The sequence below is a fragment of the Zootoca vivipara genome, chromosome 8 (assembly GCF_965207765.1).
Source record: "Zootoca vivipara chromosome 8, rZooViv2.hap1.1, whole genome shotgun sequence".
NCBI lineage: Eukaryota > Metazoa > Chordata > Lepidosauria > Squamata > Lacertidae > Zootoca > Zootoca vivipara.
In genome coordinates this window covers 51,189,878-51,214,130 of record NC_142591.1, presented here as the reverse complement: position 1 = coordinate 51,214,130, position 24,253 = coordinate 51,189,878, and the positions used below count along the sequence as shown (strand labels likewise).

The following is a 24,253-nucleotide window of genomic DNA, read 5'->3' as shown; positions in this document are numbered from 1 at the left end:
GAAAATCCTTCAGATTTATTGTAAAATATTTTATTGATACCTGCAACAGGCATTCTAAACCATTTTTCATTAATTAACAAAATGACAATATTTTAGAGGAGCCACTGATTGTAATATATGTAGCAGGCAAAGTATTCTTCAAAGCTTTGGGATAATATGTTTTGCCTTGACAAGCAGGTTCACTCACATAAAAAAGTCAGGATGCATGTTTTTTTATTAGATCACCAAAGTATGCAGTTATGGTTTTCAATTTGTTGTTCAGAAAGTTTTGTTCTATTTCAACTTTTCCTCCTGGCCCAGCTAAGGAAGCTACCTAAAAAGTAAAAAGAAAGAAAAACAACGGTTAAATAACTCAAAATGTTATTTAATAACTCAAAATAACACCAAGATGGTAATAGATTCAGGGCCTTAAAAGCCCTGAACAGCCTCAGCCCCGTATACCTGAAGGGGTGTCTCTATCCCCATCATTTATCCTGGACACCGAGGTCCAGCTCTGAGAGTCGTCTGGCACTTCCCTCACTGTGAGGTTACAGGGAACCAGGCAGAGGGCCTTCTCAGTAGTTGCCCCTACCCTGCAGAACACCTTCTCATCAGATGTCAAGGAGATAAACATCTATCTGACTTTTAGAAGACATCTGAAAGCATCCCTGTTCAGGGAAGTTTTTAATGATATCTTACTGTGTTTGATGTTTGAATTTGCTGGAAGCTGTCCAGAGTGGCTGGGGGAACCCAGTCAGATGGGTGACATATAAATAACAAGTTGTTGTTGTTGTTGTTGTTGTTGTTAGCAGGAAGGCTCATCTAGTCCAACCTCTTTCAGAAAACCACTACCACAGGATCCTTGATAGGCAACTATGAGCCTCTGCTGGGGAAATAATCAAGCCCACAAGAAGCTGAAATAAATGCTACCTGTTCCATACACAGGGACAGCTAGAAGGCATAGCGAAGGAGCTTTATTTATTGATAAGGCCATGGTGTGTGTGGGAAACAGGTTTCTTTTTGTTAAAAAGTGGGGGACATTTTGGGGCAAGCAATGCCTGTACAAAGAGGATATGTTCCATTCAAACTAGAATGGAACCAGACTGCTGACACTTAGGAATACAGGAAGCTCAGTCTTATACTGTGTCAGACTATAGATCCATCTAGCTCAGCATTGTCTACACTGACTGGCAGCGGCTCTTCAGGGTTTCAGAGACTGTTCTCTCCCAGCCCTACCTGGAGCTGCTGTGGATGGGGCCTGGGAGCTTCTGAATGCAAAGCAGATGCTTTACCACTGACCTATGGCCCTCTTTAATAGCAAAAAGAGGGTGACAAGTCCTTTAAACTGGCATCTTTAAACCGGCTATTATGTGGCACCTGTATTAATGCCAATTCCACCCCACATTCACATGCCACTGTGAAGCACAAACCATAGCTTACCATGCATACATAAATCATGTCTAATGCCCTGTTCCCTGTTATGGTTATGTGAAAGCAAATCACATTCTTCACCTAGTGCTACATCCAAATCAGGGACTGTGGTTTGTCTCAGCCCTAACAAACCACAATCTGTAGCCAGATCATTTGGGAGTGAAACAAACCTACAAACCCTGGTTCAAACGAAACACAAATGAAACCAGAATGATGGTTTGTTTTCTCCCAACACTCAGAGGGAGACTGAAAGCAGCTGTGATTCATTTGTGCATTGCAAACCATGTGGCATGTGAATGTGGCTAATGCATCCTCCCATGGCTGTATTTGGATATAATATCAATTCATGACATGCCAGCATAAGCACTTAAGTAGTAAAATAGTAAACTGGAAGGAAGCATATTTAATTGATTGAATATAACCCCCCCCCCCCAAGTGACAAACCTACGTTTACTAAAACTCATTTCCCAGTGCTAGTTCCTGAGCTCCTTGCTAGGTAGGGGAGAATCTTGTCTGTGGTGCTGTGATTCATTAAGGAGTTACTAACTTATCTTGACTCCCCAAAATATCTCAGCAGTTTCCATTTTTGCTTATGTACAAATGACTGGAGTCATGATCTACTTGTGTGGACTGGCCATATTACTGCAAGTGGATTTCTCTAAAGTTCATTGAACCCTGAGAGTTAACAAGGGGAAAAACTGGATTACACAAGACGCTCAATACAATCTAACTGCTTCTGGAGACTGCATTTACTCAGTTCCTGTCCTATGCACACTTGTTTTGTTAAAACACATGTGCATGTAGGCAGCACAGCAGGCTTTTAGGGAGAAACAGATTGGATTATATTTAAGAGATGCAACCCCCCAAAATAAAAATAAACATTCTTAGAGAAAATGAATTTCTGTTCTCCTCATCAATTAAAAGAATGAGGGAGCGTCATTCAAATGGATGCCGCTTCGTTACCAGCTGCTTATGGAAAGTTGCTACATGGAAATTTTCAAAATGGTCTGGAGGACACCCTCATCTCAAAACCTCAAATGGACAATTTGAGTCCTATAAAGCTCAATGGGACCTTCTCACAAATTTGAGCATCTGTATGTGAAATGCCCATCTTTGCTGCATGGCCTGGGCTGCGCCTAATGGAATAAATTTCACAGACATCACATTACTCTTTCTGTTCTCAGTGTACATGTTCTCTATCTGCAGGACATGGAGATGTACAGTTCCAGAGTGCCTGCCTATAGACTACTGAACCTAGTCAAACTTGTTCATTATCATCTCCAATGGTTTGAATTTGAGTTAGCATATCTGAAAAAGGAAAAACACACACATAAATATTCCTGCTTCCTAGGATAGAATTGGATGTGGAAGCTGTGTTTATATTTGAAAGGGATATCCATTATGCTTGTGCAAATGCCATCAGTGATGAGATCTGTCTAGTTTGTGCAGCAAAGATTACTTAGGAAAAACATATCTGAGCATCCCAAACTTGACAGGTACCTCAGTACAAAGATGGAATTCTATGCACATTTACCTGTGATTACATCATGCTAACTTGACACACCTGCTCATTTGGGACCATTTTCCTATGTGATTGTACAAGCTATCACTGACATTTTAAAGTTATGCTTTTTCATGCGCTACCAGTTTTTATCTCTGTTAACATTAGTAAGATTTGACATTTTTGGAACCTTTTGGAATCTGCAGTATCTCAGCAGACTTTTATGTAAACTTGGGAAAAGGCTCAAGATCCTGAGGGAATAAGTATCTGTTTACATACTTTGTTATTGCAACAAACCTAGAACTGTGACTGAAGAACAGACAATGGCCTAGATTGTAAGCCCAAACATTCAGTTTCTAGAAAGATCAGTTCCAGAAATGACAGTGCACACCTGAAGGAGCGTCTCCACCTCCATCATTCTGCCCGGACACTGAGGTCCAGCACCGAGGGCCTTGTGGTGATTCCCTTGTTGCGAGATGCCAAGTTGCAGGGAACTAGGCAGAGGGCCTTCTCGGTGGTGGCGCCTGCCCTGTGGAACGCCCTCCCAACAGATGTCAAAGAGGAAAACAACTACCAGACTTTTAGAAGACACCTGAAGGCAACCCTGTTCAGGGAGGCTTTTAATGTTTAATAGATTATTGTGTTTTATTTTTCTGTTGGAAGCCGCCCAGAGTGGCTGGGGAAACCCAGCCAGATGGGCGGGGTATAAATAAATTATTATTATTATTATTATTATTATTATTATTATTATTATTATTATTATGGTCTGGATGTGTATGTGCAAACATACATACAATGAACTTTTAATAAGTCTGTCCTATTCCAGGGTAGGTGTCTACATCCATATAAATTGCCTTTGAAGTAGCACTTTATTACTGCAAGTTGCTATTAAGTCTCCATCATGAGCAAACATAATAATGTCTAATAACAAACACCACAAAAACAACAACTGTTGACCTGGTTTACCTTCACTTTGCTTTTGTGGTTCTGAGCTTTTTAAACAAAAATACTTTCATGCCAAGCAAGTATCCCACAACCTGAAAACTCTGTCCTGAAAAGTGTATAAAGAAAGCCAGCAGCACCCCTATACCAAACAGTTCATTCTTTGCTTAGTTTAAAAGCACAGCACGCATAATTTACTTGCACTATCTGTATCTTTTTGGTATGACTGCTCCCTCTAGAGGAAGTACAAAGAAACTGACAATAATTCAAGTTTGAACAGCTTTGCCCCTTCAGGCAGTGTCTATATCTTCCACATTTTAAGGCTGGATTTGATTATTAACTGTTTATATTAAACTTTGTGGGGGTTTGTATATTGCTATATCTACAGCACTGTAAATATTGAAAGAAAACTGAAAATGCAAAGTAATGGTGCTCAAACCTTTGAAGTGTGATGTCAGACCCCAGTACAAGGTAGTGTAACAGGTATAGTTCAGGATCTCTGATGTGCAGCCTGCAAGCCTTTCATTGCTAGCCATGCTTGAGGACATTCCTAAAACAAGGTTTTAATGCTAAACCACCAGGGCTTGGGAAAATCCTTAACCATGATTAGAATGCTTAGATGTCAAAAATCGTTAAGTAAAAAGAGGAGAGTGAGTGCAAAGTGAGAAAGTGAATCACAGAGCCTAGGGCTTGCTGATCAGAAGGTCGGAGGTTCAAATCCCTGCGACGGGGTGAGCTCCTGTTGTTCGGTCCCAGCTCCTGCCTATCTAGCAGTTCGAAAGCACGTCAAAGTGCAAGTAGATAAATAGGTACCGCTCCGGCGGGAAGGTAAATGGTGTTTCCGTGCGCTGCTCTGGTTTCGCCAGAAGCAGCTTTGTCATGCTGGCCACATGACCCGGAAGCTGTCTGCGGACAAACGCTGGCTCCATTGGCCTATAGAGCAAGATGAGCGCCGCAACCCCAGAGTCGTCCGCGACTGGACCTAACGGTCAGGGGTACCTTTACCTTTAAGTAACTACTAGTATTGGAAAAGTTGCAGCTGCATCAGCCTAGTACTGCAAAACATTTAGTTATGGCCTTTGCCAAAAAATTACACCTGGTCCACCACCTAAGTGCGCCAAACCAGGTATCAATATAAAACCTTCACATAAGAACACAAAGGCAAAAGCTCTCTAAGTTCTTTGCTCCGCATCAACTAGTATTTAGGGCAGGCATCCCCAAACTTCGGCCCTCCAGATGTTTTGGACTGCAATTCCCATCTTCCCTGACCACAGGTCCTGTTAGCTAGGGATCATGGGAGTTGTAGGCCAAAACATCTGGAGGGCTGCAGTTTGGGGATGCCTGATTTAGGGTTACATTGCCTCAGAACAAAGAGATTCCATTTATATAGTCATTAATAGACCTAGCCCCTATGGATTGGCCTAATCCTTTTAAAATGTTATCTAAGCTGGCGGTCCTTGCTAACTTTTCGTGTACTCACTGATATACCGGTAAATTATGTTTTCCTCTCTGTCTGCTCCGCCATTCAATCTCACAGTGTGACCTCGGTTTCTAGCACAGAATGATAACACTATCCATACTGTCTGTGCTAGAAACCTCTATCATGTTTCCCCCTTTGGTCCTTTCCACCCAAACTTCTAAGGTTATTGAATATCAAAGAGCCTACTTTTTTCCAACAAAAATACATATTTACAGAAGAAGCTTAGTATTCTAGAACCCATAGCCCTCCAGGTGTTGGACTCCAACTCCCGCCAGCTCCACTCTGCAATGGGCAAGAGGTCAGGAATGATTGGAGAGGTAGAGGCCACCTGATTCCCCATCCTTGTTATACAGGGAGAAAATTTGATAACAATAATATTCAATCTTTACACATTCTACATAGGCTCTCAGTACTCCTTACAACAAATGTGTAAGGTAGGCCAGTGTTATCGCCATATTATAGATGGAGGTGGGAAGAAATGGAAGGTGAAAGACAGAGATTTGACTTAAGCCCATTGGGCAGAGGTGAAATGTCTGTTCGCAGCTCAGGAGCAGAATTCAGTCAGCAGAAGCCTTGCATAAGGACTTTCACTTGCAACAGGGCTTTCCCCACCTCTGCCCCCCCCAAATGGCTTGAGTGAGTATGGGGAGAGTCCCCAGAACAGAGTGTGTGTGTGGGGGGGGGGTGTCATTCCTTTTGGCAAGCTGCAAATGCGCAACATTGAATTCCACCCTAAGTCAACTGTACTGCACTACCCCTGAACCTGCAAATTAAAACTTACCTGATCTATGTTAGCATTACGAGGAAGAAAGTACACAATCTTGCTGGTAATCTTTTGCGACAGCTTGAAAATTTCAAATGTACAGATGTGTTAAGGAAGAAAAAGCAAATACTATTTCAATGGGTATGGCCCCCTTAGTAAGACAGTCCCCTAACGTAACACACATTCTTCCACAGGTGTGTACAGAATACCATGAGTGATATTCTGATCAGGGCCCTAGTCTACACAAGCAGCAGGATAAGGTAACAGAGGGGTAGGTATAGTTTTTAAATATTCTAGTAAAAAACAAAACTATTTGCAAGCATAAAAATGAAAACAAGCCATTAACGAATCAGCAAGAAATATTGTTCAGATTAGCTTTCTTCTTTCTATGCTAATTTTCAATTTAGAGGTGTTAATCACTTTCAAAAACGTGTCTCCCCCTACCCCTTGCAGTTTAAGTGGCATATTCCATGCAACCACTTTAGGTCTCTCCAACCTAATTCCCAACACGGGTGGCGCTGTGGTCTAAACCACAGAGCCTAGGGCTTGCCGAACAGAAGGTCGGCGGTTCAAATCCCCACGACAGGGTGAGCTCCCGTTGTTCGGTCCCAGCTCCTGCCCACCCAGCAGTTTGAAAGCATGTCAAAGTGCAAGTAGATAAATAGGTACCGTTCCGTGCACTACTCTGGTTTGCCAGAAGCGGCTTAGTCATGCTGGCCACATGACCCAGAAGCTGTCTGTGGACAAATGCCAACTCCCTCGGCCAGTAAAGTGAGATGAGCGCCGCAACCCCAGAGTCGTCCATGACTGGACTTAACGGTCAGGGGTCCCTTTACCTTTACCCCAATTCCCAGCTTCTCTGCTGCATGTACTGACCATACCCAAACTACTTGTCAAATGTTGTTCGGATGCCTGATTATCGTCTTCCAAAGCAGCTACTCTATTCCCAACTTAAGAATGATAAGTGTAATGCTGGTGGACAGCAAAAGAGGTTTAAAGATGATCTCAAGGTAAATCCTTAAAAATGTAGTATAAACACCAACACCTGGGAATCACTGGCCTGCGAGCCCACCAATTGGAGAATAGCCTATATCAAAGGCAACATGGACTTTGAAGAAGTATGAACTCAGGCCAAAAGGGAGAAACGTTTGGCAAATCCTCACAGTGATCTAATTCTCACCTGGAAACCTATATCCTCACTGTGGAAGGATGTGTGGATCCAGAATCAATCTCCACAGTCACTTACAGACAAACTGCTAAGACCATTTTCACGGAAGACAATTTTACTCGGCTACGAGTGATTGCCAAGGAAAAAGAAGGTATTTCTCCAGAGACATAACTGTTTCTAACCCTCCCTCATACCATATGGACAACAGATCTGAAATGATGATTGCGATGAATTTGGGAACCTGAAACTGCCCTTTACACTAGTTCCTCAATGTGGGAATTAGTTACTGCATCATCTAGTACACATGTAAAGTCATCCTATAAGAACTCAGAAATGTTAACCCAGAAGGAATTATTAGATTTAGTAGGTGATCCCGCCACAGGACCAAGAATGAGATTTGATAAGTATCTGATCCTTTTCAGCCCTTGGAGTCTATGAACCAATTCAACCCTTTTGTCTAACAGACAGTCAAACTTAGTACAAGGAACTGTCAAAATGTGGTGGGCTTTTTTAGAAAGCAACAACAGAAATCTCCCAGCTTACGCAAGACTTTATGCCAACTCAAACAAAACCTCTTCAACAACAGAAATCTGGTTGTCAGCATTATAAATCCAACATCCTAATTAGGACCAATTCTGAAAAGAAAGTCACTTAAAAAGAAACACACACACACAACAGTATTCAGATAATAAACATAGGGGGATGTGGAAAACCCCCAGCTTGTCTGGAAGCTTATTTATGATGTAATTGTCCATATCTCTTGTTAGTCAGAGTACCAAAATCTCTCCTGAGAGAAACAGCAATGAACATATGATTTACAAGAATCAGATTGCAACACTGCCATCAGCTGCTTTGAAGAAGGATATCACCAATCATTCAACCGTACAAAAATCTTAACTCATGACACTGGAATTCCTATGCAAGGTGTGTCATGGGAAAAAAACCCACCCCACAACAGAACTTAAGCTTAATATAAGCAGCTTGAAACTAAGACTACACTTTTCAGATCATCTGAGCCCCTTGCAACTACAAAGTAAGGGGGAAGGACCCTATTCTCTGGAAATGATTCTTTGGGAGGAAGGGTGGGGTGTTAATTTAATGTATAAAACGAAATTATAGATAGCAGAAAGCATTAATACGTGATAAGCGGTCACCCTGTAAGAAAAAACAGCATTTGTTTTACTTTTGTGGAACAAGTGACTTGAAAAAGGATATCCATCGGGAGAAATCATAGTCTGAACATCAAAGATTTCTGCAGCAGCATATTCAGGCCCACCCCACGGAGGGCTCAGAAACACAACATCTGCTTTTAAACTGGATGCTAGCTTCATGAAGTCTCCACATATGAACTCTATTTTGTCTGCTACTCCATAGACTTCTGCGTTGTTGAGAGCAAGACTGATCTTCACAGGGTCAATATCGATTGCGATTACTAAAAACAATGAACAAGGTATTTTTTTAAATGTAGGGGTTTTTTTATAAAAAATAATAATTTAACCAGTCATGTATGTTGAAAAGCAAGGAAGCAGTAGAAATTTGTACTTGTGCCACATAAACAACCAATTACCTAAACTGGAATAACACCACTATATTTTCTCTGCATTTGTATAATTTTTTTGGCCGGTGTATATTGTGTAACTCTGAACTAAGCTGATAATGGTTTAATTTTTCTAAGCAAGCAAAGCATAAGGCTGAACAAAGATCACCATGGGGAAAAAGACACCATCTCTTGGAGGATCTCACTAGTGAAAGCAGGAAAGGCACTTCTGCAGATTCCTCCCTCCTCTTACATCCACACGGTGGAGGGTGGAGGCAGTATCCAACACTTCCAAGACAACGTGGAAAGTGACACTGGGAACTAGAGGGGGGAATTTGCAACAGCCAATAGCAAAGACTGGATCTGTCCAGTAGTAAGAATCTTTACCTTTAACTAGAACACACACACACACACACACAAGATATATATCTACCACAAAACTAGCATCATTAATGCGCAAACAGTAGATAAGAGAAAAGAAGCAAACAGAAATGTTTACCTTTCTTCCCTGCCAAGGCAAACTGAATAGCGTTTCCTCCCACGCCACAGAATGCATCTGCTATTAAGTCAGAGTTGAAGGACTGACTTACACGATCCGCAATATGCTCTGCAATCTTCTCAGGCGTAACAGAAAACCATCCCTCTAATGGAAGAAAGCAGTAGTCATATTTCTGTACTTAAAAAGGACAAGCTTGAACATAAAAATCAGTGAAGTATATAGCTCACACATGCACAATAATCATTTAGTGCTGAAGTATCAAGTGATGGTCTAGATGTGTAGAATGGTCTATCACAGAACTTGCCAATCACTTCAAAACAAAGTAGCTTCCAATTAATATGTTCAGCTCTATCATTACTATGAATTTACCTCTGTCTAACTGAATCCCTTCATCAAATCGAGAGAAGAGTCTATAGCGCTGTGCCCAGTATTTAGCCAACTCGGGATCAGCAACTATTTCAGGGGGCAGAGGCTGCCCACACCTGTTTGTCTTCTTCAGTATTATCTTGATTTTCCTCTTGTTCGTAGTTTTTACATCACCTAAACCAAAGAAAACCATACTGTGCAATTAGCTCATTTCTCTTAAATGGATTTAGGAACACAAAGAAAAATCTAAATTACTTTTAGTACCCATTTCAGTTCAATTTATGGATTGCTTCACAGAGCCATGAGAAGTCCCAAAGTGATTACAGGGACAACAACATGCAAAATGTAACATACAATAAAATCCATTAAACTGAAATAAATATTAGTGTGATTGTTCACTTCAGCTGCTGATATTGCAACAGGGAAACAAAAAAGCCACAACAATCTGCTTTATTGCTGCATCTACTGTAGTAATCAAATGTGAAATTCACCACAAATTTATTCACTGGGAAAACTGTCTTTAGAAATAAAAAAAATATAAAGAAGCATATGAAAACATACAAAGACATTTCAACAAAAATTAGTACAATGAAAACCAAAACATTCTTTTCTCCCACAGAGATTTCAGGAATTTAATAGAACACAGAAATCTAACCAACAAAATCTTTTATGCAAAATTCCCCTAGCACCTATGTTGCTTATCATATAACATTTCTTGAGAAAGAAACTGTTCATTGGACCAAGAAGATCTCTACTATAGGTTGGAACTGCTCTCTTGTAAAACAAACTCACAGAAGCAGGCAGAGTTCCATGTTCCCCCATTAATCTGCTACATTTATTTCCAGCAGAAGTTGCTTCTAGCTGGATTTTTATTCAAAGGAGCAAACCATCCCTCTTGCAAATAAAAAGGGGGTTAATTTTTGTTTTTTGAAGGCTAGTATCTTGGGGGCTTATCAACAGTTTCTCATACAAGCACACACGCACACCCACATACCCCTTTTAAAAGCTTTTACTCAGAATTATCACATACCTTCTGTTTCCACCTGCAGGTAGTTTGGAATATCCATAGGAACTAACTCTCTTCCTGAAGGATGTGCATCTTCTCTTCCTGCCTCTTCCTTGGGCTCCTGGAACTTCCAGTCACTTGTTGCTACTACCAGATTTTCTTCGCCTCTTTCCTCAGTGCTGTTTCCTCCACGCTTTCCAGAATCTGAACTGGAGAACGGCAGGTCACTTTGGGGAGAATCCAAATTATTTTGTGAGCCAGCAACGTTTTCCTGTTCCTCTGAATCACTACTGGAAGAAGGAGGGTGAACTCTGTCTTGAGACATCTCTTCCGCAGCCTCATTCACTTGTTTCAAGAAGCTTTCTACCTAGGAAGACCATGTATTACAGAACCACATTTCAAACAATTGCAGAAATGTGACTTGCTGCTACTGAAGGGAGATTATCACTACTTCAGCAGTCTAAGTAAAAGGAAAAAGAAGTCAACAGAACCCTACAAAGGAACACTACGTTTTGGCATTCGGGAGCATTCACCTCACATGCTCGTAGACTCCCCCCACCCCCAGGCAGGGCTCTTCCTCCACTCCACCACTGCTTACTGTGATATCCAAGTTGCTTAAAAATTATGGCTCGGCCTTAATCCTGATAGTTTCATGTTATGTCTACAATAAACCTTGATGTAAGCGGACAATGCCATTGCAGAGAGAAACAAGCTGTTTTATCTGTGTAAACTGGTCCTTGGGTATATTGTGTTGCAGTTTCTTTCACTGTACACAGGCAAACCAACGAAAATATTAGGATGGAAATGCAGTACAGTCATCACATGACGCACCACCACATCAGATGACCTTGGCAGCTGCAGGGTATCTCTATGTAGGGCGCTTTTGACATGGTAAAATCTCAGGTCCTGTATATGCCCCAGGAACAATCCAAGATGGTATAATGGGGCTGAGTCCTTCCTAAACATTGAAGTCTCTTCTTAAGATACAGTCCTTACTAGACTAATACGAATTTAATTACTTACATAATCTAGTATACAGTAAGAAACATAAAATTGTACCTACTTTCTTTCTCTCACTAGCAACTAAGAGCATTCTAAATTATGAACACAAGTCATTTTGGTCTGTGACCGTTTAATAAAATTTGAATTATGAACACAATCTTGCACTATTTTTAAGAGCCAACAGACACACAGGTTTTAACATCAGAATCCCAAGTTCAAGACTACAGTATTAATATACCATATACAATACTGACCTTAATCAAAGTACTGCTCTTTTTAATTGCCCCTGTCTCAGGTTCTTCTGTAAAAAATATATGTTTCCTTTTGGTCTTGACTGTTCTGTGCATGTCCAATAATTTTGATTTAAACTTCATATTTTTATTGAGATGACTCACTCTTCTTTCACTGAAGTCAGGAATGTCTCTGTATCTGGAGAAAACAGAAGAAAGGTTAAAAACAACATTTTCAGTGATGGGGGAGACGTTTTGCTCCGCTTCACAGTATGTTTATTAGCTGTGCCTTCTTCAACTGAAGACTCCTTTTAAGCATGCCAAAATTGCCACATAAATAGGCCTAAAAAAATAATGGAGTTACTGCAGTAAACTTTGCTTTTATACATATTGTACTTTGATACATTTAAAGCTTACCAAAAAGCTTTAATGTATTTTGTTTGAATATATATTGTGTTGAATCACTCAAGCTTTTAAATAAGGCCTAGGGAACCTTCAAGCCTCCTAGCTAATTAGGCCCATCAGGTCTCCCCATTTGGTCTGCAATGACATTTCAGCCAAGCCATGCCCACATACCCTATACTGATGTCATATATGATGTTGGGGGTGGGACAGGTAAAAATCCAGCTCAGCTGAAATGTGATTTGCAGGCACAACCAATCAATTTATGCAAAGTACTGCAAATATAAGTGCTTTGAAAGGAGCTTAGAAGTCATTTTCAAATCACTCCAGAAGACCTTGATCAGATGATTGAAAGGGACTTAGCAACAGTGAACAAAGTGCTATCTTGTGCAGTACTTTGAAAGGGGTATCTCCAGAGGATACTGAGTAGCACTTTGCAAAGCACTCTGCAAGACATATGGAGGGCATAAATGTCACCAAACAGCAATGTGATGCCAAGTGATTGACAAGTAAGCTACCAAACATTGCCTGCCCAGGGCGAGGGAGATCATGATCTGGCCCACTGGCCAGATCCAGTTCTCTACCTTTGATCTAAATAGATCACACAGGAACTGTTAGTGGAAAAAGAAAACTATTTACAATAAACAAGCATGGCCAAATGTGGACCTCCAGAATTCTCTATCTGGTCCTCAGGATAGTTTCCAAGTCACACCTCTCACTGACCCTGCTCTGCCTGCTCCTGAAGTGCTTTTGCATCTTACTTGCTTGAATGGATAGAGGTGTGTAGAAACCTCTAGATTTTGCATGGCTTGAATGTAGCCTACTGTACAAAGGCAAGAGCCACGCCTGTTGTTGCCAACCACTGGCATGAAGCCCCTGGCAGGTTGCCTAAGAGGTAAGGTGGTCCTCGGGCTGAAATAGTTCCTCACTCCTGCTTTAAGGAAACCATTAGAACACTTATTACTTTTGTCCTTTGCCATGTTTGAGCCCCAAAAGACAGCAAATCTTTTCTGGATCAGCCTGGGAATGTTCTTCAGGATCCAATTCATGGCTAGAAAGAAACAAAAATATTTGTCACTACAGTTCACAGCAAGTTGAGACAAAAGAGCTGCCTATTTTGACTTCAAATGAAGGGTAAGTCTATTTCTAAATGCTTATAAAGCAACTAAGCAAAAGAAGCAAGTGTTCATTGAATTCAAATGATAACTTTTATCACTTGTTGACAAGGTCAGAAATTTGTACGGCCAGGTTCCCCAATGATGCCTAATAAATGCCTTCTCAGCATGACCTGAAGTTTTGTGCCCAGTATTGTTTCAAATTGAGACTCAGGGTCTTCAGTGAATAATAATAATAATAATAAATATTTATACCCCACCCATCTGGCTGGGTTTCCCCAACCACTCTGGGCAGCTTCCAACAGAATATTAAAATACAATAATCTATTAAACATTAAAAGCTTCCCTAAACAGGGCTGCCTCCAGATGTCTTCTAAAAGTCTGGTAGTTGTTTTTCTCTTTGACATCTGGTGGGAGGGTATGCCACTACCGAAACTGTCATAAAGACTTTTTGCTTGAAAGGAAAAAGTAACTGTACAAAACAATTAGTCTGGCTATCTCTACCAGGAAGGGAGGGGACAACCTTGAACTCATAGAACTCATAGAATCTTAGAGTTGGAAGGGACCCAAGGCTCACCTAGTCCAACCCCCTGCAATGCAGGAATCTCAGCTAAAGCATCCATGACAGCATCCAACCTCTGCTTAAAAACCTCCAAGGAAGGAGAGTCCACCACCTTTCGTGGGAGTCTGTTCCACTGCTGAAAAGCTATTACTGTCAGAAAGTTTTTCTGAATGTTTAGTCGGAATCTCCTTTCCTGTAACTTGAAGCATTGGTTCAAGTCCTACCCTCCAGTGCAGGAGAAAACAAGCATGCTCCCTCTTCCATGTGGCAACCTTGAAGATGGCTATCATATCTCCCCTCAGTCTCCTCTTTTCCAGGCTAAACAAGCCCAGCTCCTTCAAGTGCTCCTCATAAGGCATCGTTTCCAGACCCTTGATCATCTTGGTTGCCCTCCTCTGTACATGTCCCAGCTTGAACATCCTTCTTAAATTGTGGTGCCCAGAACTGGAAACAGTATTCCAGGTGTGGTCTGACCAAGGCAGAATAGAGTGGTACTATTACTTCCCTTGATCTGGACACTATGCTTCTGTTGATGCAGCCTAGAATAGTGCTAGCTTTTTTTTTTGCTGCTCCAAAGGCCACTGTCTGTTCAAACCTCTGGCAAGAGCAACATGTCTGTCTATCAGCAGCCAGCTGAGTAGGAAGGAAGGGCAGGGGAGAGACAGAGAAGTGAGAGCAGAAGGGGAGAAGAGGAGGAAATGCCTGGCCATGCTGGCTTTGGCACCTTCCAACACTGAATCCCCGACAGAAAAAGGTTGCAGACCCTTGATCTAAACTATAGTGAATCATTCGTCAACAGAAATAGACCCAAGAGAACAGCCTTATATTTCACAGAATATTCAAATCACTAGTAATAACATGAAAGCAGCAACATTTTGAAAAAGGCAATATGGCAGCAGCCAGTAAGGGTTAATAAGTACAGTCATACCTTGGTTTTCGAACAGCTTAGTTCTCAAACGTTTTGGCTCCCGAATGCCGCAAATCAGGAAGTGAGTGTTCCAGTTTGCAAACTATTTTTGGAAGCTGAATGTCCGAAGGGGCTTCCGATTGGCTGCAGGAATGTTTTGGAAGTCGAACGGACTTCCGGAACAGACTTCCAAGGTACGACTGTACACTAAACCATATAGGCACCCAAATGTGAATGGGAGAAGCGAAATATATGATAGATAACCTGCCTCCTCTTTAATCTGACTTGTTTGCGTTCAGGTGGCTCATCATCATCACCATCATCACCATCACTGTTACTGTGTGATCCCCTACCTCCTGTGGCATCTGAACAAGATCTAGATGACCCCTGTGAAACTAAGAAGGAAAAGGGAAAAAAGAGAAAGCATTGCTTTGATACACTGGTGGGGAATTTGTTTGCCGCCCGGTTTTTAAGACTCCATCAGCTCCATCGTTCATGGACAATAGGGATGATGGGAGTTGAAATCCAACAACATCTGGAAGGCCACAAGTTGATCTTCCCTGTGTTAATGAATTTTATTTGTTTGCTTGCTTAATTTGTATCCCACCAATGGTACTCAAGATGGCCAACAATAATACAAAACACAGCAAAATATAATAAAATACAATAAAACAGCAATCTTCAAGTAGTCATTCATTTCCTGTATGAGGAAAGCAACTTCAATCAGAAAATTTACATTTTCACCATATTCACAGTGGAAATACTGTTTTCCAGTTGCTTTTCATTAGGAACCCAACTGCACTCATCAATCTATCTGGTGTCGAGACAAAACTGTTGACTGTGCATTTGGCGAAGCAAATCAATCTATCACCAATCTGAAAGCCTCTGCTTCATTAAGTATCTGATCTAGGCATTTAAAATTCAAAAACATCAGAAAGCCATTCTTTCAGAGCCTCTTTCCAAATAACAATATAACAAAGTCCAAGTAGCCAGCTCTGAATTGAAAACATCAGGGTCTCAGGAATGTTCAATTTCTGACAGGGCTGGGAAAAGATCAAGGTGCCTGGGCGCTGCAGTATGTTCTGATAGCACCTCAAACTGGTAGAAATGCCTAGCAAGAAAACCAAACATTTTTGTGGAAAGATCAGAGGAATTGTGGGTAGAATATTAGGGGTGTTTCAGAGAAGCAAGGTTGGGCTTTGTCTTAAGTGAAGATTAAACAATAGTTTCCCTTCAGAATGACAAATGCATGTGGATGGAACACACAAACCCTTTGCCCCTTTACCACAGACTCAAGGCCATTCCCTGTACATCTTGCAAAACAGAACCAATCACTCTATTAGATTAATATTTTCAAAGTGAGCCATCTGGGTGCTAAATAACCTTTGATACCCAAGACCACAATATGGATGTGAGGCTCACTTTGTAAACAATGTTCTAAAGACCATTCACATTTTGCAAATGACTGTTCTGAGTCCAAAACATATCCCTTTTGAGAAGAAATGCCTAATCCTCACCTGCCCTGGAAATGATAGGTAGAATTCCAGGCTGCAGAAGTAGCTGCTTATACACACTTATTTACTCTCTACTGGACTCAGTGCAGGAATGTAGTAGACAGACAATATCTCTTATACTGAGAGCACAGGGAGAGGGTCTTTTTATATCTGTGTGCCAAAGCAGTCTAGGATGCTTGAAAGACAGTGTTCAGCTCTAGACACAAAGTTACGATGCGTCATCTACACTTCTTCAGCTGAGAATGTGCGTGGCAGGAATGGGGAGAAAGGGGAGAGGAAGGGAAACAGGATTGCAAAGAATGGGGAATAAAACATCCAAAATAATACAGCTTTTATACGGGCCACTCAATGGAGAAATGCACAGTACAGAATATGGGATGGCTGCAAGGGAATCTCTTTCCTAGCTTTTTCAAACATAGGGTCTTATGCCTTCTGGGAAAGGGAACCTGGTATACCAACCTGGCTTGTCTGAATATCCATTTTCAGAAGACGCATTACTTTCTCTTGTTCCCTCATCACATTTCACAGTCTGAGCAGTATCACAAGGACAACACCTTTCAATGCTTGTTATGCTCAGTCCACTCTCACCATTATAATCATCTGCATTTTCCAATTTGATCCGTTCTGTTTCTTCAGAGTTTAGATTTATTTTACTAATTTCAGGAAGAATGTCACTATTACAGTGATTATCACTTGGAGAAGGATTTAGCACTCCTACGAAAACAGTGTCTACACCAATGTTCTGCATTTCTGCTGGCTGCTTGGTTTCCAGCTCCCCTGCACTATTTTCCAGGTCAATATTGTGTGTGGGGTCAACAGTCCAACCTTGACTTGCCCAGTAGTGAAACTGTTGCCAGTAATACCAGTATAGTTCATTATAGTGCTGCTCCCACTTTTCCTTTACTTCAGGATTATTCCAAGGCTCAGTAATAGACACAAGTTCACAATTTTTCTCTTGCCAACTTTGCCACAGAAGTCCTTCTCCATACTCACTCCAATACTTTTCCCATTTTTCTTTCATATGAAACCCATCAAGTAAAAGGTCTCCATTTTCACAGCTCTTGTCATTCTCAGATCCCTTTTTAATTGAAGAGTGATCATCGGAAAGAAAGAGGTCATCTTCATCATGATCTTCTTTCAATGATTCCTGCATTACTGTGAAAATCTCTCTTTGCCGCATCTTCTTTTTCTTCATCATCATCTTCTTCTTCACTTTCTTACTTTTCTTACTAATATTCTCAGGTGCCTGAAATTCAGCATGAAAGAGAATAAGCATAAATGCAATTTAATGTACTTGGTTGACGTGGTTAATTCATTTCACAAATTCTCATGGTATAGCTTGGTTGTAACCCAGCCAGAAAATCACAAATGACACATCTACCCAGCTCTACAATTCTATGATTCTACCCTATAATCTTCAACTGCTATATTATTTGGTGTGCTCTTAGATTAACAGCCAATAATACATTTGCTTTCCAATTTGTTATTTTCGACTCAACTTTTCTTTTGTCACACTTCTTAAAAGCCCATTTCCCCCATTCCTTCTCTCATTTAACTTTGGTTTTTATTCTAGAGCCAGGAGGAAAAGGAAATGTATTCCTGAAAATTCTTTTGTGGGGTATGTTAATGCAAAGTATTAAGTTTACTTTACATTCCAAGAACTTTAAATAGCACAAAGGAACAGAAAATACATTGGGTTTTATTACCAATGTCTTATGGGCTGCTGCATTGCCAAATTGAATAGGTAAGCCCATGCATTTCATGAGTTCAGTCTCTGAATCGAGTTCAATGTCTTCCACTCCAGAAGCATGACTGTTAGATAAATCAGCAGTCCCAAAGGAATTATGTTTCTTGTCTTTTTCTTCATCCTCGGTGGTTACTTGATCTTCCCCTGTAAACCACAATACCAAGTTACAAAGTTTGTATTTTCATTCTTACTTTTGTCAGTCATAGATTTATGAAGCAGAAGAATTACAATACCAAATTATTTTTCCCAACAAGCATCCTGTGGCAGTCATTTCAAAAGAGTACACCAAGTTCCTTAGGAAAAATGATTAATTTCCCTTAAAGCGAATTGCATTAGATGTTTATTGAAGTTTGAGAAGATGTTCTCTTGAAAATACCAAATGTAAGTGAATAATCGTTTCAAATGAATATTCAGTGATTGATTCTATGCTTAGATTAACTCTGTTAGTCCAAAGCTAAATTTCCCAAAATGCCTGAATTTAAATAAAATATTAAAAAGCACAATTTCCTACTGCAGAGACAATTTCTTCCTACAGGCACAAACACAAGGGGGGAAAGCACCAGAGGGTCTCACAGTCATGAAGACTAGATACCAAAGGCACAAAACTGTCTAAATGAGAACCCAGCTGCAAAACACTAAGTCCAAGTCTGAAATTGTATTTAATGCAAAGCTATGTAACAAAGCAGCCAGCCAGCAGCCATACCATGTTTCCCTAGTCCATGTCCCTGTCCCTGTTTGTGAAATGTTATCTCCATGTGAGGTTCACAGGCACCTATTCTAATGTCCTCCTTATTCTCCCATGCCTGTTCTTGTTGCTGCTATGTTCTCTTCTGCTGCTTTGCACTTGCTACCAATTTGCTGTTTTTATCATTTAACTTTTGTGGAGATTGCAATGCTGCCCTGAATACTATCAGGGCAGCACTACAATCGCTACAAAAATTCATTGACAGGTGGGGTATGAATTGTACAGTAAGCTAACTAAAATAAATAATTATTTGTTGAACCAGTCAAGAAACCTAAACAGAATTCACATGCAGCAGTTTGTACAGCAGTTTCATGGGGTAGTGGGGAAAGCAGGAAAGGGGCACTGCTGAGATGTCCTACTTTCTGGTTGTTGGTCAGTTTCCTACTGTTTTATGGCTGAGGGCTTTTAGATGCGAGTTCTGAGATTTAGTTTTCAGGTACTGATGTAACCATCTAATAAGAATCACTAGAATCAGGCTACGAGATATTGGATAGCCTTGGGTAGAAGTGCTTAGCAGTGATTTCAATCCATGTTTATTCACATACATGTGTAACACTAAGAGTGGAATTTTGTGCATGTTCACTCAGAAGTAAGTTAATCTAGGCTCACTCCCAGGTTGATGTGTATGTAGGTCATAAGTAATACTACATTGGTTTACATACCTAAAGACACCCTATCTTGCCAATTCTCATGCAGATTTCATATGTTGTTTGCAACAATATATTTACTCAAGCACAACTACTGTTGTAACACTTTCCGTATATAAGTTCTCTTCACTTTTTCAAAAGTCTTCACCTACATTTTCTTATATGGACTTTGAAAAATTTGTATCTGAACATTGAGTTGATAAATTAATAGCAGGGATACAACTATAATTTGTTAATTCAAGTTTCTCTACCTTACAGGTGTGCAAACAACTTATTTTGCAATGCACACAATGTTAATTCAATATTTTGAGCATATCTTACCTATACTGTCACCTTCATCTTTGACATAAAATCCCTTCAAGCCTAGTTTGTAAAGTTTTCGATCCCTAGGGAATAAAATAAAAATACATGTCACTGTTAAGGCCATCAATGAAATATGGAAGTAAAATAGCAGATGACAAAGCAAGCATGCAAAAAAGGCCTTCTTTACACAACATGCTATAATTTTGGTTTTCCTGAAACTAATCATCATGTACAACAAAGAGTCTTGAGGCACCTTAAAGACTAACGAATTTATTTCTTGGGCTACATTCAATTTCATCAAATGTATGAAATGTTGTCCCAAGGTGTAGACACCCCAACTCTCTTTGGCATAGCCTTCTTTCTGTTGCTCTCATATGCCTTCATCTTGACTGAAAATGGTGTGTATTTCCATTCAAGAAGTGGCAGGGGTCTGTTCAACCTGGCACATCTCCATGCCAAGACAAAAAATGCAACGGGTTCTTATCCACAAGATGTGGTTTGTAGATAACGCAACCTTGACAGCGCACTCCAAGGAAACTCTACAGAGAATCACCAACCCCAAGCCTACTCATCAACCCCAAGCCTACATGGAGTTCGACCTCACCATCAGCCTTACAAAGACCAACATCCTCTGTTATGGAAGTGAGTCATGGTTAGCCACCCACCAGGAGCGACGCCTCAATGCCTTCCATATGTGCTGCATCAGGAAGGTTTTGGGCACCACATAGCAGGGCAGAGTCTCAAACAAAGATGTTTTCTCCCAAGCTCACATTCCCAACATGTTTGCACTTCTGTCTCTGTGGCATCTATGCTGGCTTGCTCATGTACACAGAATGGAAGATGGGAGAATCCCCAAGGATGTGTTCTATGGAGAGCTGCCTTCAGGCAACAGGCCTGTTGGCAGACCAACTCTAAATTACAGATGCCTGCAAACGTGACATGAAGGCTGGCAACATTAACCCCATCATATGGGAATCCTTTGCAGACAATCACGGTGTCTGGAGATGGACAGTCAGGTGCATCCACACCAGTGAGCAATGGAGGAATATCCACTAGGAGGAGCACAGAGAAAAGAAACACCACAGTGCACTTGGAGCAGCAAAACCAGACAGCCTGTTGTTGTTGTTTAGTCGTTTAGTCGTGTCCGACTCTTCGTGACCCCATGGACCATAGCACGCCAGGCACTCCTGTCTTGCACTGCCTCCCGTAGTTTGGTCAAACTCATGTTCGTAGCATGAGGCAGCCTAATCTGCAACAAAACATGCCTGTTCCATATCAGTCTCTACAGCCACAGCAGGTGCTGCAACTCTCCAAAAGTTTGACTTTACCCCCAAAGACACACTCTTCCATTGTATCCTGAGATAGACAAATGCCAACAACACGAATAGTCTACCATACAGCAGCTTTACCTTACTTTACTGGGGGGGGGCACCACCCCTTGCATTTCACCCCACTGTTAGCTAGCAAAAGTGTGACAGAACCTCATAATTATGTACTAAAATCCAGGCTAAATTAGCTGAACTTGGAACCCCACTAAAGTACATGAGACTTAGTTGTGACTAACATGTCCCATCTATTTCAGTGGGACTTGAAGTTCAACTAACACAGGAACAGGATTTCCCAAAGTGTGATATACATACCCCTGGGGGTATCAATGGGTGCATGACCCCCCTTCATTGTGATGTTTTTTTGGCTGCAGAAAACAATTCAAAGATAGAACAGTATTATTAACGCCTGCCCCCTATATATCTCCACTTGTGAAGATCTTTACAGCAGTAAATATTATGCTCTCCAAAGCGTCATGTTATTGTTCTAAGTTTGGTGGGAAACAGTGAACTGTTAGATCTAACCCAGGCACCCCCAAATTTGGCCTTCCAGATGTTTTGGGACTACAACTCCCATCATCCCTAGGTAACAGGACCAGTGGTCAGGGATGATGGGAATTGTAGTCCCAAAACATCTGGGAGGCCGAGTTTGGGGATGCCTGATCTAACCCACTGTCATCACCAGGCACCCCCAAACTTTGGCCCTCCAGATGTTTTTGACTACAATTCCCATCTCCCCCGACCACTGGTCCTGTTAGCTAGGGATCATGGGAGTTGTAGGCCAAAACATCTGGAGGGTCGCAGTTTGGGGATGCCAGGTCATCACCATCACCACCAGGTTACTACCGGTACTACTGTACTCAGAAGCCGCGGGAATTCAAAAAGTCACTCCTTGGCGCCACTTCTCCCGCAATTAAGCCGCCTGGAATCCCTGTCAGGGAACAAGGCGGGAAATAAACAAACAAGCAAATAAAGCGAGTGAGACCTTATTTATGGCTGGCCGCTCACACCGGCCCCCCGCCCCTGCCCCCCTCCCACTCACTCCACGAAGGCTCGCGTGCACAGACAGAGGATGTCGCTTCCTGCCTCCGCCTCTCCTTCACCCCGCAGCGTGAGCAGCAGCTCGGCCACCACCAGGGTCTGCGGCGCCTCGCGCAACATGCCGCCGCTTCTACCCCTCGAAAGGACTCGAGGCAAGCGTTCCGAACCCCGCGGGAGAAACAGCGCGGCGGACCTGTAGGCTGACAGACACACGGGAACTGGTATTTCCGGCGGAAGTGCGCCTCCGCGAGTGTTGCATCCCGTAAGTGTCCGGTGGGGAAAAAAAGGCGAGCGAGCGCGGGGCCGCTTTGTGCCCCGGAGCAGCAGGGCGAATTTGCTTGGCGAGGCTGGAAGGAAGGGGGGTGGCTCCCCTGTTCTGCGGACATTTGAACTACAAATACAATAAAAGATTTTGTGCTGTTTCAGCCGTGCAGCTGTTTTGTGCTGTTGCCAGGTGTCCTCGAGGCCGGTTTCCCCCTCCCTCCCCTGCGCCGATAAGAATCAGCCGAGAAATGGAGGCTGGTGGCTGGTTCCCTCTCTGTCTTCGGCACAGGAAGGCAGAGGCAAAAAAAAAAGGGCTCCGTCGTAAGAAATGCAACTTTATCCCGCTGGATGGCGCAACAACAATCCTTAACGACAGCCGGTCACCCATTTTCTAATGTCAATGTTACAAGGAACTCTCTCTCTGTGTGTGTGGAAATTCACACCCTCCATTTCTATAAGCCAAACTGCTCTATTTTTAAAATGTGAGCTGCCACACAGGCTACTAGTTTTCCTAGAAACCACATCCTTGGTTACTGAAGCGCTTCCCCATGATCCAAAATAGGCGTTTGTGGAGATTGCACTCGTGCTCAAAAGCGCTGCTATTATTTCACATGTTCCAGAGCTAATCTCTAGAAAAGATCAAATTAACCCCTGTGCAGTAAAACATGTTTCATTTCGTGGTGTCTTCTGGATTTTTTGTTGTGCCTAAGAGCATTATCAGGAATTATTTTCCCCTTACAAATACCCAATAACTCTTTGCCATACCAGAAACACATGTTGGCTCTCATTTGGTCTCTTGAAAACCAAGACAGAACCACAGTTGCCCCATGTCTCTTTACATCGGCATCCTTCTCACCACGTTTAATAAAAATAATGCATGAGCAAAGATAAATGATTTCCCTTCTTCTCCACACTGTGCCACATTGATCAGTCAAGAAAGAAGAATGTGCAATGTGCAGTTGTTACCCATTGTTCTTTTTAGACCAGGGATGGGGAACATGAGGGTCTAATTTCATGGAGCCCATGGCTCAAATTCATACAGATTGGAGGAGCCCAGTGAATCAGAAAGTGGGCAGAAGGGGGGAACTGGGGGAGGAAATAGGAAGTCTAAACAGGTAAGATCTCTGGAAGAACAACCTGTCGAATCTTGTCTATTCTCTAGCAGCCCACAGAGAATGTGGGGAGGGTGAGGAATTGAGTGAAGGAACCGGGGTGGCAGAAAGAGAAAATGTAGCTTTGTCGACCACTGACTTCAGTCCCACCCATGTACATCCACCTGATTACCCCAAGGGAATGTGGCCTTTACAAAGACGCAAAGAATGATAGTGGTCTTTGTTTCCTATCGTGTCTAGTGCGATCCTTATACATTACCGCAGTTTGTCCCTTGCTCTAATAACACTGTTAATATTTCCCATTCTTAAAATATGTCTGAAAAATTTAAGGTAGGTAGCCGTGTTGGTCTGACGCAGTCAAAACAAAATAAAAAAAATCCTTCCAGTAGCCCCTTAATTGGTCTCTAAGGGGCTACTGGAAGGATTTTTTAAATTTTGTTTTGAAAAATTTAAGTTTGCACCTATAGTCAGGAAGATATTTCGAGAGATGTGCTTCGAACGGCATTCACAGAAGGCATGGAAAACGGGAATGGGGTTTTGCCAAGTGACCTCATCATTGACCACCACAAGTTCAAGTGAAAGCTGTATACAACTGTATGAATATAATGCCCTGCTCACACCTTCTGTTGAACACACTGAAATTGAGTGGGACCAAACAGTTCAAT

General features: G+C 41.7%; 1 protein-coding gene across 5 annotated transcripts; it reads right to left on the bottom strand.

Moving 5' to 3' along the window:
* Positions 1–14: 14 nt before the first annotated feature.
* Positions 15–22,458, bottom strand: TGS1 (trimethylguanosine synthase 1). Of its 5 annotated transcripts, XR_015951500.1 has the most exons (14): positions 22,214–22,432; positions 19,865–19,929; positions 18,111–18,295; positions 16,864–17,650; positions 15,159–15,285; positions 13,271–13,357; positions 11,929–12,103; positions 10,697–11,039; positions 9,670–9,840; positions 9,301–9,444; positions 8,480–8,696; positions 6,115–6,193; positions 679–865; positions 15–313 (listed from the first exon to the last, which is right to left on the bottom strand). XR_015951500.1 is itself a non-coding variant. In XM_088675522.1 (13 exons), the coding sequence occupies exons 3-13, from the start codon at positions 18,165–18,167 to the stop codon at positions 197–199; spliced, it is 2,304 nt and encodes a 767-aa protein (XP_088531648.1). In that variant the 5' UTR covers positions 18,168–18,295; positions 19,865–19,929; positions 22,406–22,458; the 3' UTR covers positions 15–196. The 5 variants fall into 5 exon arrangements, 4 of the variants coding, with proteins under 4 accessions (XP_088531648.1, XP_088531647.1, XP_088531649.1 ...); XM_088675522.1 differs by lacking the exon at positions 679–865 and having other exon boundaries at positions 22,406–22,458; XM_088675521.1 differs by lacking the exon at positions 679–865.
* Positions 22,459–24,253: the final 1,795 nt, after the last annotated feature.

Coding starts and splice junctions, on each gene's coding strand:
- TGS1 (XM_088675520.1), bottom strand. CDS start 20,144: ATGAAATTGAATGTAGCCCAAGAAATAAATTCGTTAGTCTTTAAGGTG. Junction 18,296..19,864: donor AGATGAAGGTGACAGTATAG/GTAAGATATGCT, acceptor TGTGGTTTACAG/GGGAAGATCAAGTAACCACC. Junction 15,286..16,863: donor TGGATATTCAGACAAGCCAG/GTTGGTATACCA, acceptor TTTCCTTCTTAG/TTTCACAGGGGTCATCTAGA.